Raw genomic sequence first — 13,347 nt, 5'->3', positions numbered from 1 at the left:
TGGTATTTATTGAGCACTTGCTGAGCACAGAGCTCTGTATTTGGTGTTTGGGAGTGTACAATAGAGTTAGGAGAAGAAACCAGAGTGGCAAAGTGACTTGCCATGGTCAAAAGAAAGCAGGGATGGATTCAGTAAGAGGCTCTCGACTCCAAGACCTCGGCTCTTGCAATAGAGCTCCACTGTGATTATTTGAAAAAAGCTCTATAGAAATGTAAGATGATATTGAATCCGAGTCTTCCTTTACAAAAGGTATTTTATTTCATTCCCAGGCCTAATAATGGTGCTGTGGCATGTGAGAACTTGACTTCAGAAGGCCTTTTCAGGTGGGAGGCCCTTATCCATCTCAGTTCAATCCCACTGTCCTTGTGAATGCTCATCGTCATCTATTCACATTCTTCCCCCTGGTCTGGTTGTATTCCCAGCCATTCTCTCCAATTTAATTCCTGACTGGCTTCCTAATTCCTATCTAATTACTGAAGGGGCAAACTGGCTGGGTGCTGGGGTGCCATTATGTTTGAATTCTGTGTCATCCCCGACATCGTGACATCTTGAAGTCCCGAGCATTCTGGGGTGCCTCAGCTGATGACTCCAGGCTGCTGTCACTTAAACCACGGGAAGCAGCATGGCCTAGGGGATAGAGCACGGGACTGGGAGTCAGAAAGACCTGGGTTCAAATCCCAGCTCTGCCACTTATCTGTTTCTGCAGGTGCTTCTGCAAGCCACTCAATCAGTGGTATTTACTAAGTGCTCACTGTGTGTGTGCAGAGCACTGTCCTAAGTGCTTGGGAGAGCACAACAGAGTTGGCCATGATCCCTGGCCCTCAAGGAGCTTACAGCTCCACTCTGGGTCTGGGTTCCTACCACTTCTTCCCACCACCCCTATAGACTGTAAACTTGTTGTGGGCAGGGAATGTGTCTGTTTATTGTTATATTCTCCCCAGTGCAGAACACAGGGCTCTGCACACAGTAAGCACTCAATAAATATGACTGACCGACTGACTGACCGGCATCCTCCTGTCCCCAGGTCAGAGGTATCCACTCCCCGGAGGGGATTTCACAGCAGTCCTGGCCGGGTGTCAGAGAAGGCTCTATGGCTGCTTCTTCAATCTCCTTAGCCAGCAGGAGATGGAAGCAATGGTCCTCATCCCCTGTCTCCCCCCTCGTCCCCATTTAGCTGAAGTGATGCCTGCCTAAGTTTTTCTTCAGAAAACCTTCCTGGCTAAGGTGCTGACTAGGGAACGACAATTTCCAGAAAGAGACCAGATGAGTACTTCTGTGCACACAGAACAAAGACAGTTCTATGAGCCTTTTCTTGGTATCATTCACAAGTCTCCAAGTTCCCAATAGTAAGGATAATGGAGACTACTGGAACTCAATACATACCAAGAATCATTCTTAACCCCAACACTCACACTTAAGGGTGAAGTGACCAGATGTCGATGTGGTTCCTCTTTCGACTGGCCTATACTGGCCCAGGAAAGGGCCCGACCCTTGGGTCCCAGGTCTCGATGAAGGGGATTGCCCGCTGGGGCTAGGCCATGGTGGTCAGGGATTCCGAACAAAGCACCACCTCAGGGTTCTGTGGGGAGTCCCTCTTCTAGACTGGGAGCCAGTTGTTGGGTAGGGACTGTCTCTGTTGCCAAACTGTACTCTCCAAGCGCTTAGTACAGTGCTCTGCACACAGTAAGTGCTCAATAAATGTGATTGAATGAATGAATTGATGGATGAATGAATGAATGAATAGAACAGGGCCGAGGGGAAACCGGACAACAAGCTCATCAATGTGGGTGGTGGTAGTGACCACAGTTACCATGGCAACCACCAGCTGGATTATGGCACAGCATCGGAACTCTGGTGGGGTCACGCAGGCTGTAAACAGGACAAGCCCTAAAAGTATCCTTTGTGTGTACTTTGGAATGCTTCACCTCCTTGTCTGTCTTCTGGCTCACTGCACTCCATCGGGAACATGCCTGGCAGAGAACCAGAAAGTGCACGTGGCTCTGTGCCCACCGCTGTCAATGCGATCAATCCCTTTCCACAGGTTCTCTGTCCTGACTTCCCAGGACCAAGACCGGCCAACATCCTCGATAGGAGACTCCATCATCATATCCCCGAGAGCCTAGGATGGTGCTTTGCACACAGCATGCGTCAGTCGGTTTTGATGCTGGTGGCATGGATATCTTCCTGGAGAAGGTGGGCCCTAAAGCACTGGCTCCAAACCCTCCCAGGATTGAAACGGGGCTTTCATAGGATCGCACACCTAGAACGTTTTGACTGATGCATACAGGCAAGAAAGATTGGGTCAGAGCTAGTTTATCAAGGGGAGGAGGGGGGCTGCTACCTTTATTTTTATCTTGGAAGCTGGGGGCAGAGGCAAAATTGGCATAGGAGCAGAGAGGCCCACCTTCATTGCAGAGATCCTATTACAATCCTCTCAGAGTCTCCCCACCATGGATGGCCCTTTGTCATCAGGTATGTGGCCCTCAAGTGGCCCAGACTTCCAAGAGGCTGAGAGAGATTCCTCAATAGAAATTCAGGAGAAAGCCAATGCATTATTGTACTATATCTTCCTTTCGACTCCCCCATATCTCTCCTGGCTCCCTGACTCCCCCATGCCACCTTCATGGGGAGGTAACAAGCAAACAGAGTTGGACACAGTTCCTGCCCCACATGGGCCTCACAGTTTCAAACCCCTTTTACAGATGAGGTAACTGAGGCACAGATAAGTGAAGTGACTTGCCCAAGGTCACCCCGCAGACAAGTGGCTGAGCTGGGACATTCCACCATTATTACACTAACAGAGGAGCTTATAGTAATATCTCGGTGAGAGAACCAAGTAAGCTCCTCTTTTTGGAAGCTAGAATAACCCAAGTGTCACATTCAAAGAGATCAAAGCTGATGAAATAAAAGAGAACGGTCTCATCCAAGTATCCGAACCCCTGCAATGCTCCACTTCAAAGTTACGGAGTTGCTAAGCTCAACTTTCCCTTAGGCCAAGGATGAGACTGCATTTCCCCAGAGTACAAGGTCCACCCATCTCTGCAAATACTTGAAAAAGCTCAGGCCTTAATGGGGTTCACATACCCATCATAAAGTTTCCTACCGACCCCACCTTGGCTCTAATGCATATATTCCTCTGCAACTTCACCACTACCACCCTACACACGCAAAGTCAAAAATGGACTTGATGTTACCCAGCCCGAAGGAACTGAAACTGAGCAAAAATCTCCTGTTAGTGTCACTCTCTGAAGGCACCATGCAGAAGCTTAAGGGAGAATGACGCAAGATGGAGGACTGAAAAACAAATTAAAAGGAGACAAAAAAAGCCCTTCAATGTACAAAGCTGATGAATTATAAAAATCCTTTCTCCCCCCTTGTAGGAAGGGCCATTTCATAAGCCTCTGCTATTCTTTGCCCACTTGAACCTGGAATTTGTCCCAGTTAAGATCAATCATATATACTGAGTGCTTACTGAGTGCAGGGTACTGTACTAAGCGCCTGGGAGAGTACAATATAACAGAGTTGCCCAGCCTGAGATATGTGTCACAATCTGCCAAGGGGGCAGTTCAAAGTATATCTACATTATAAAAGACAACTGGCCCAAATATCTAACTGAATTTCAACATGATGGACTATTTTGCCACTTCCAGCCAATCTCAAAATAGTAATGATAGTTAAAGGCTTATTCTGTGCTAAGCACCAGGGGAGATACGATACAATCAGATCAGACAGGGTCCCTGTTCCATGTGTATCTAAGAAGGGAAAACGGGTATCTTATCCCTGTTTTAGAGACGAGGAAACAAAGGCCCGGAGAACTTAAGTGATTTGCACAAAGTCACACAGCAAGCAACTGGCAGATTTGGGACTTGGACCCAGATCTCCTGACTCCCAGCCTCTTTCCACTCACTTGTTGAAGTTGCCTCCTCTATCTCATGCATATTTGTGCCAATTAAATAAATCTCAAGGTAAAAAATGCATTAAAGATCCATGATTTAGCCCGTTAAGTCTGTTACACGGTATAATGAAATTACTGGGTGATGTCCAATTTACCTCAACACTTGCTCTAAACTGTCACTGAGTTAAGTAACCATAACGTACGAAACCCCAGCTCTCATGAGCTTCAAACCCTTCCTGGCAATCTGAAATCAAAAACTCCAATCCAACTGTCGTGCCACAAAAATCCAACTGATGCAGACACATTGCAAGCAGCATTTTATACAGATATATTAAAAGGCAACACCTCCCTACTGACACATCCTAGTGTTACTAAGATCACCACCTGGTTATTCTGCTTTGGGGGCTCATTTTATACTCTAAGCATTTAATAAACTGGCATATGGCAGTCTAGGAATTGAAAAAAAAAATTACAACTAATGAAGGGGCTACTCATCTTGCAATTCTGCCTAGCCAGAATTTACTCCGGCAATCTGGCCGGGCTGCCATTATGGCGTGGAGACTTCAGATTACTCAATTTCCATGCAATTTGAATTTTTGATGTGCAAGCAGCAGTTTCCAGATAAGGCCAGGCAAGCTCAAGAAACCCAGCAACAATCTGAAAACTCTGCACCAATGACAGCCAAGAGCCTGAAACCAAAATCGCACAGCTGCGTCTAGATTCCACAGTAAAACGTGTGATGGGGCCGTAAACGATTTTGTAGGCTCGATTTCATTAGAAAATATTATCGCTAAGTTAGAAGAGGAGCTGCGATGCAAACTGAATTGATAAACATAATAGGTGAAGGGGGTGATTCACTGACATTAATTTCTTCCTCACGCTGCAGCCCGTCCTTCTAATAGCTTCAGCGAGATGATTTACCAAATGCCTGCCTCCCGAATCCTGGTGCGGATGGAATTCCCATTGAAGGCGAGGAGAGCTCTACTTGGTTGAGGAGAGGAGCTCGGCTCCAGAGATGGGATTCTGCTGGTGGGAACCTCAGGAAGCCCAATATCATGATAGCTTGCCTGAGGGAGTCGTTTGAGCAAGTGCTGAAATGAGCACGCGGGGAACTATCACCCAAAGCATTAAAACCTCGCCCTGCAAATAAAGGAAAATGAGAATCCAAATCTATTAGCTTTGACGAGTTGGGAACATGTTTTTCTTCTAAAATAAATAAATAAAAACCTTTATAGACTATCAGAAGTCTTCTAAACCACGTTGTGCTCAGACACCTCGCCTGCGAGCTCTGTACCATTCCAGCTCCAAGGCGAAGAAAACAGCCTTGCCAGACTGAAATCAGACAGCAACCCAGTGGAAGCCAGCAACTTCCCGGGAATATTCATGAGATGATCTGTGCTCTAGGGTAGTTCTGGCAAAGGAAGAATATGCGACTGTCCCGTACTGAGCTAAAGGTTGAGAACGGTCCATTGATAAGCAGCCAGACCTGCCGATTCTCCTGGAGAGCTAGAGTCCTGTGCGGATTCTGGGGGGAGAAAACTTGGCTAGATGAAAACTTTTACCAGAAGTGGATCTCCAAGCACATAGAAAATGGGAAGGTTTAGGTCGAAAGCATTCATAGAAATACCTGGGAGTCTCAAGCAACAGTCGCCTAGAAATGGGTCTGCTTCATTTTTGGAAGATTTGGGAGTTCGGTGTGAACAAAACTAGAAATCGTCCAAATTGCATTATCCGGTGGCCAGAGCAGAAGGGTCGCCTCCTCCTCTCCTTTCCACTTCCTCCAGGGGTCTATCCTCTCTCGAGAAACGTCTAGCTCCATTCATTCATTCATTCAGGCGGATTTATTGAGTGCTCACTGTGTGCCACGCACTGTGCTAAGCGCTTGGAAAGTACAATTCCCCCAAATCGATCTACCCGAGCAAAATGCCTGGCCAGTGCTTATTTTAGAGTGGGTCAGGGTCCGCCGGAGACCCCCTTCAAAGAGTTTGTGGGCGATGCGAGGAGCAGGCCGAGTGCAGGGTGCTGGACAGCCAGACTGGGTGGCTCAGACGCCGTGTCCTTTTTGGTGCAGGATAATAATAATAATGACGGTATTTGTTAAGTGCTTACTATGTGTCAGGCACGTAAAGAAGCAGCGTGGCTCAGTGGAAAGAGCCCGGGCTTGGGAGTCAGAGGTCATGGGTTCCAATCCCAGCTCCGCCACTTGTCAGCTGTGTGACTTTGGGCAAGTCACTTAACTTCTCTGGGCCTCAGTTCCCTCATCTGTAAAATGGGGATTAAAACTGTGAGCCCCAGGTGGGACAACCTGATCACCTTGTACCCGCCCCCCAGCGCTTAGAAAAGTGCTTCGCACATAGTAAGCACTTAAATGTCATCATTATTGTTCTAAGCACTCGGGGCCTCGGAGGGGGCTGCCGGCGGGGGAGGGGAGAAAGGGGACGTGCTCGCTTTGTGCTCTCCCACTACCTTCCAGAGCAGTCGGAGGGTCTTCCCACGACCCTCCGGGGCAGAGATGGGGACTTTTCCTGGGGAACAGCTCCGGGGACCGGCCTGGCCGAGGAAAGGGGAGCCTCTGCAGGGATGGGTGGGTGGGTGGATGGATGGATGGATGGATGGATGGGTGGGGGGCGACTCCCTCCCAATGCCCCAGCCTGCCCTGCCGTGCTGGGAGCCTGCTGCCACCCAGAGCCAGCCGCATCCTCCTTTTAGACTGTGAGCCCACTGTTGGGTAGGGACTGTCTCTATATGTTGCCAACCTGTACTTCCCAAGCGTTTAGTACAGTGCTCTGCACGCAGTAAGCTCTCAATAAATACGATTGATTGATTGATCCTCGCGTGGCACCGTCCTGCCCAGCGCTTAGACTAGTTTTTGGCACATAGTAAGCGCTTAACAAATGCCATCATCATCATTATTATTATCATTATTCTGCAGGAGGACAAAAGCTGCCCGCCGGCCCGGTCCTCTCCCGGCCCCTCCCTTCCCATCCTCTCCTACCTTCGTCCTCATCGGAGACAGGAGACCTTCCATTTTGGGTTAATCCTCATGCCGGGTCCCCGGTCCCTCCGAAGGGGCGGCACTGGGCCCTGCCGTCAAGCATCCCACACGAAGAGAGTCATGTCCAGGGCGGCCCCAATTCCCAAATCCAAAGCCCGCTTGCAGCTCCCAAAGTGGGCCGGCTCGGGAGAGGGAGAGGGAGGGAGGCTGGGAGGCGGGGGTTGGATTTCGGAGCCTCTGCTTCCCCTAGGCCCTCCCCGCTCCGAGAGCCCCCAGGACCCAGGCAGGCAGGCAGGCAGGCAGGCGGGACCGGCTGGAACCTTGGACAGCTTCGCTTCTGGTGGAATCGGTTTTCCAGCCCCAGAGGCGTGCAGCCGGACAGGTTCGGAACGGCCGAACATTAAGTGAGGCGCCTGGACGCCGTCGGCCAGACCGCTAAATAAAAGCAGGTTCGGTCTGTTTCCTTCAGCACCGCGGCTCACTCCGATGGGGGAGAGGGGGGCATAGCCGCTCGCCCTGGGATGGAGCTGGCGACAAAGTTGAACAGCTCGAAAGATCCCTCCCCCTTACCTCCACCCACTCCTTTTGTCTTGGGAAACTGTTTCTAGGTGGAAAGAATTCAAGCAAGCTTTGTACTCCAAATAATCTCCCTTTAATTACGGCTACCCTACCCCTGAGCAGCCTCTCCCCGGTTAGGCATCTCCAACTCCGCATTCCGTCTCCCCGAAAACCCGCCCCAGCTCCCTTGGGCTGACCCCTCTTCACTGTGGGGGGAGAATGTGTCTCCCAACGTTTAGTAGGGTGCTCTGCACACAGCAAGTGCTCAAAAAATCCAGTGGATTGAAGGACTGCCTAATCTCCCTTCCCGGAAAGTGAGCCCGTAGCTGCCCTGGGCCCATCGGCAGTGGCGTGGTCACAGCTGCACCAGGCTTTTGTTCTTGGGAAGCTCCTCTTTGTCTGCTCTCCCTTCCCATTTCTGAACGCTAATACGTCTCTGGAAGCAAATTAGGCATTTCCCGTCCTCCCACTCCCCACACCCAGGCTGCAGGAACGGGGATCTCTGCTCTCCACTACTTCCCAACCCTGCCTCCTTCAAAACAGAACTCATCCTCCCACCCAAACCCCGTCGTTCCCAACACTGTAGACAATACCACTACCTTCCCTCTCTCCTAAAACCATAACCTGGGCATTATCCTCAACTCGTCTCTCTCATTCAACCACATATTCAGTCTGTCACCAAATCCTGTTGGTTCTGCCTTCACATCAATAAAATCCACTCTTTCCTCTTCATCCAAACTGTTTCTATGCTGATCCGAGCACTTTCAAAATCCCATCTTGACTACTGCAGCCTCCTCAATGATCTCCCTCCTTCCTGTCTCTCCAGAGCACTTATGAATATACCCATATTTTATGTTAATGTCAATCACCCCCTCTAGTGTGTAAACTCTATGTGGGCAAGGAACATGTCCACCAACTCTATTCTACGGTACTCTCCAAAGTGCTTAGAACAGTGCTCTGCACACAGTACACACTCAAATACCACTGATTGATCCTTCTATCTCATCTTCATCCCTTCCTCTCACTCCCACAAACCCATCCAGCCAAACTCCAACATCCTTGCATATGATCGCTGCCTGTCCCGCCACCTGCTTACACTCTTCAAACCTCATCCCTTGTGGTTGTGACCAGCAATCTACTGATTTATTTACTATTCATCTCTTCCCACCCAAATCTGGCCCACACATAGCGGGTGGGAGGAGGGTGAAATAACCAGAAGTAGGAGGAATGTCTGCTGGGGCTACACCATCTTTTGGGTGTCTCATTTTAATATCTGTCTCTTCCCTTAGACTGAAAGCTCCTTGTGGGCAGGGATTATGTCTACCAACTCCCTTGGCCTGTGCCCTTCCGAGCACTTAATAATAATAATGATAATAATAATGATGGTATTTGTTAAGCGCTTACTATGTGCAAAGCACTGTTCTAAGCACTGGGGAGGTTACAAGGTGATCAGGTTGTCCCATGGGGGGGGGGGGCTCACAGTTTTAATCCCCATTTTACAGATGAGGTAACTGAGACACAGAGAAATTAAGTGACTTGCCCAAAGTCACACAGCTGACAGTTGGCGGAGCTGGAATTTGAACCCATGACCTCTGACTCCAAAGCCCGGGCTTTTTCCACTGAGCCATGCTGCTAAATACTCTTTACAGTAAACATTCAATAAATAACACTGGCTGACAGGAATCCAGAACCCATGTAGCAAGGTGGCTACCCGCCCTGCCAGAAGTTTGAGACTTTGAGCATCAATCAATAGTATGTGAGGGATCACTCTGTGCACAACACTGTACTTGGAAGAGTGCAATACAACAGAGTTGGTAGACACACTCCCTGCCCACAGGGAGGCTTTAGTCTAGAGGGAGACACTAAAGTAAATTTTGGATATGTACATCAGGGATGTGGGACTGAGGGTGGGGTGAATATCAAGTACTTTAACGGTACAGAGCCAAGTGCATAGATGATTAGAAGCAGAAGAGAGTAGGGGAAATGAGAGCTTAATGAAGGAAGGCCTCTTGGAGGAGATGTGATTTTAATAGAAGCGGCAGCACCATGGCCTAGTGGATACAGCATGGGTCTGGGAGTAAGAAGGACCTGGGTTCTAATCCTGGTTCCTCCATTTGCTTGCTCTGAGACCTTGGGGAAGTCACTCAGAATTGGGAGATCTGGAGTCATACTGCAGCTTGTCAAAAAGCCATTGTCTTTGGGTTAAGGTGGGGCAGGGGCTAATTCTTATTAGCCCCGCTAAAGAGAGAGACCACCCAAGATGAGGACTGTACCCTTTATTCACCCTTCCCTCAGCCCCACAGCACTTATGCACATATCTGTCATTTATTTATGTATATTAATGTCTGTCTTCTCCCCGAGTTGGTAAATTCACTGAGGTCAGGACATGAATCTTTCAACTCTGTTATACTGTACTCTCCAAATCGCTTAGTACAGAGTTCTGCACACAGTAAGTGCTCAATAAATCTGACTGATTAATTCTGAGGGCTTCGGGAGAAACAGGACTTGGGCTCTGGGATCCTACGAAAAAAAAATGAAGAAAAGATTTGACTTTCCCCCAGCATCTTCCAGAGGAAAAGTCTTGGTGACTATTCGGGTCCCACAGACTAAGCTGCTCTATCATTTGTAAAATGGTGATGATCATAATGCTCAATAACGTGCTTTGGACCTTAGGGTGGATGTCAAAGTTTGATTTATAGCTTCATGCTGCTGTACCCCTCTAGCTGCTTTGGACAGAACAAAATTACCTTTCAACAGAAAAAAAACCGCCTGGTTCCACACCAGAGTAGGCATCATAACAAATAACAATAATAACAATAATAACAGTACTAGTAATAATAGCGATATTTGTTAAGTGCTTATTATACGCCAAGCTCTGTGCTAAGTACTGGGGTAGGCAGAACATAATCGGATCAGACACAGTCCCAATGGCACTTGGAGATCACAGTCTAAGTAGGAAGAATAGGTATTTAAATCCCATTTGACAGGTGAAGAAACAGACACCGAGAAGTTAATGATTTGTTCAAGGACACACAGCTGCTAAGTGGCAGAGCTGGAATTTGAACCCAGGTCCTCAGACTCCCAAGCCAGTACTCTTTCCACAAAGCCACACTGTGTCCATGCCATCTCATCTATTTCCCTCCCAAACCACACGAGTAGGAAGTCTCTCTGAGTTTCCATTTACAATTCCTGAATTTCTCAGCTCCAGATGGGTGGCAGATTGTACAGGGAAGTTTGAAAAGCAACATGGGGTTTTATCTGGTGAAAGAAAATGCTGTATTCTCTCCCACTAGCTCCACGCAGGGAACATCAAGGAGAGGTGGCTCAGATCCTGAGTCTAGATAAAACCTCATTGAACTGGGGAAAAAAAGTCACAAAGAGAACCTAAACAGGTTCCCTAGGTTCTGATTCAGCTCATTTTTCCTCCATTAAACCAACCTAGGATTTCTGCATATCTTAACCAGCCATCACCAGTTTATACCCTGATCATTTCTTTGCCAATGCTAAAGCTCAGATGAGATCTCGGCCTCCTTTTCCTCTCACATTGATGCTTAATATTTCACAATGCTTCATTTAAATGGTATACATGCAAACCTTAAATTTATTCAGTTTTAATTGCTATCCTACACCACAGTAGGATAGCAGATCCATCACCCAGTGGGAATCCTAGCAGTTGGGAAAATAGAGAAAAAGTGTGGAGGAGGTGGAGAAAGGGGGCCCCAAGCTTCACCCTCCCTTTAGTCCCCTATTCTCCCCCAGATTACCAGTCCACATGGGGAGGCCCCCACTAGACTGTAAGCTCCTTGTGAGCAGGGATCGTGTCTACTAATTTCACTGCATTTGTACTTGCCCAAGCCCTTAGAACAGTGCTTTGCATAAGAGCTCAATAAATACCATTAAAAACATTTTTTAATGGTATTTCTTAAGTGCTTACTATGTGTCAAGCACTGTTCCAAGCATTGGGGTAGATCAGAGATAATCAGGTTGGACACGGCCCTGTCCCACCTAAGGCTAAATCGGAGGGTTTAATCCCCATTTTACAGATGAGGTAACTGAGGCATAGAGAAGTTAAGTGACTTGCCCAAGGTCACAGAGCCGGCAAGTGGTGGAGTCAGAATTAGAACCCAGGACCTCGGACTCCCAAACCGGTGTTCTTTCCACTAGGCCAGGCCGCTTCTCATTGTGTGTGTGCTTAAGGGAGCAGGTGCAGGGCGACTGTGAGCAGGAGGAGAGCCAGAAGTTTGGAGCATTGTGTGGTCACTGAGAGCAAATCTAGAGAAGCAGCGTGGCTCAGTGGAAAGAGCATGGGCTTTGGAGTCAGAGGTCATGGGTTCAAATCCCAGCTCCGCCAATTGCCAGCTGTGTGACTTTGGTCAAGTCACTTAACTTCTCTGGGCCTCAGTTCCCTCATCTATAAAATGGGGATTAAGACTGTGAGCCCCCCGTGGGACACCTGATACCTTGTACCTCCCCAGTGCTTAGGACAGTGCTTTGCACATAGTAAGCACTTAATAAATGCCATTATTATTATTATTATTATTATTTGCTCAAGAACCAATAGTAGAGAGAGAAGTGTAGAAGACCGAGAAAGGTGTAATCGGAAGGTAAAACTAGAAGATTTAGTTGCATTTAATCAGAGTATGTGCCAGAACCCGCAACTCAGCCTTATATTAGTTCACATCCAAATCATTCTTAACATGAGAAAAATGCTTAAAACACAAGACCCCTTTCCCTTTCCAAACCCCATTCGATGGGGAGTGAAAAGCAAACACTTGATCCCTTCTTGGCAGCTGGGGAGAGAAGGGGCAGAGAAAGACCTTATTCACGATCACATGACCAGGTTGGACTGTGATGCTGCCCAGACTCATCTACCCTAGCATTTAACAAAGTGCTTAGCACAGAGCACACGTTTAGTAAATGTCATCATTAGTATGACCAGTTGATGGCAGAGGTGAGATTAGGACCTGATTTATCGCATGAAAACATTTTAAAAAAACTTGCTGAGCAAATAATGTGAACCCCTTTCAACTCTGCCTGGATGTTGCGGTTCATGAATGGAAAAACTCCCAGGGATTGGGGATCGAAAGAGGGAAGGGAATTTCTAGTTTAGTCTAAATGAAGAAACTCCAACATCCTCAGGTGACATCTGGATCTACTTTGGATAAATTCCAAATCTTCAGACTGCTTTCCCATTCTCTGTATATAGTTCTGTGCACTGATGTGAACTGGGCATGGCAGGTACCCAGTCAGTCAGTGGTATTTACTGAGCACTTGCTCTGTACTATGTGTTGGGGAGAGTACACTAGAGTAAGTAGACATGACGCTTATCTTCCATGGGCTGACAATCTAGCAGGGAAAGTAACATGATCCCTACCTTACCATCTAGCAGGGAAAGTAGACATCTTTTTACTGCAAAGAGCATCTTTATCTGAGGGACTCAAAGTGCTTTGCATTCTTTGCTGGTGAGAAAAGAGGCGGCAGAAATGATTTTCCCCATTGCAGATGGGGAAACTGAGGGCTAGTGAAAGGAATGACTCATCTAGTGTCATGCCAGGCAGTTTCAGAGCCTGTTCTGGGATGCAGGACTCAAGTTCGCTATCAAGCAAAGCTCCAAAAGCCAAAAGCCCCGGAAGCAATGTGGTCTAGTGGAAAAAGCACAGGCATGAAAGTCAGAAGCCCGGGTTTCTAAATCCCAGCTCCATAAACTGCTCTGCCAAATGCTTGCTGTGTGACCTTGGGCAAGTCACAACTTCTCTGTGCCTCAGTTTCCTCATTTAGTACCTGTTCTCCCTCCTACTTTAGACCTGAGCCCCCAAGCAGGACGGCGAATTAAACAGTGCTTTCCCCTTCTCAGGATCACAACTGGAGGGTTTCCAGTACTCTACCAATCTCAGCTAAG

The 13,347-nt window shown here is 47.9% G+C and overlaps 1 protein-coding gene across 3 annotated transcripts in view; it reads right to left on the bottom strand.

The window, feature by feature from the left end:
• The window catches only part of FRMD4A (FERM domain containing 4A), a 461,647-nt gene that overhangs the window by 350,666 nt on the left and 97,634 nt on the right, over positions 1–13,347 (bottom strand). Inside the window, exon 1 of one of the 3 annotated variants that reach the window (XM_038740916.1) lies at positions 6,891–6,976. The exons of the other annotated variants lie outside the window; for them this stretch is intronic. Coding sequence (XP_038596844.1) covers positions 6,891–6,923 — 33 coding nt within the window. The 5' untranslated portion in view covers positions 6,924–6,976. Of the gene's footprint in view, positions 1–6,890; positions 6,977–13,347 lie in introns of those variants that run through there. 3 annotated transcript variants of the gene reach the window in all.

Source organism: Tachyglossus aculeatus (assembly GCF_015852505.1).
Source record: "Tachyglossus aculeatus isolate mTacAcu1 chromosome 12 unlocalized genomic scaffold, mTacAcu1.pri SUPER_6_unloc_1, whole genome shotgun sequence".
Lineage (NCBI taxonomy): Eukaryota > Metazoa > Chordata > Mammalia > Monotremata > Tachyglossidae > Tachyglossus > Tachyglossus aculeatus.
Note: the sequence above shows the minus strand (reverse complement) of the source record. Positions and strands in the feature narration are given on the sequence as shown.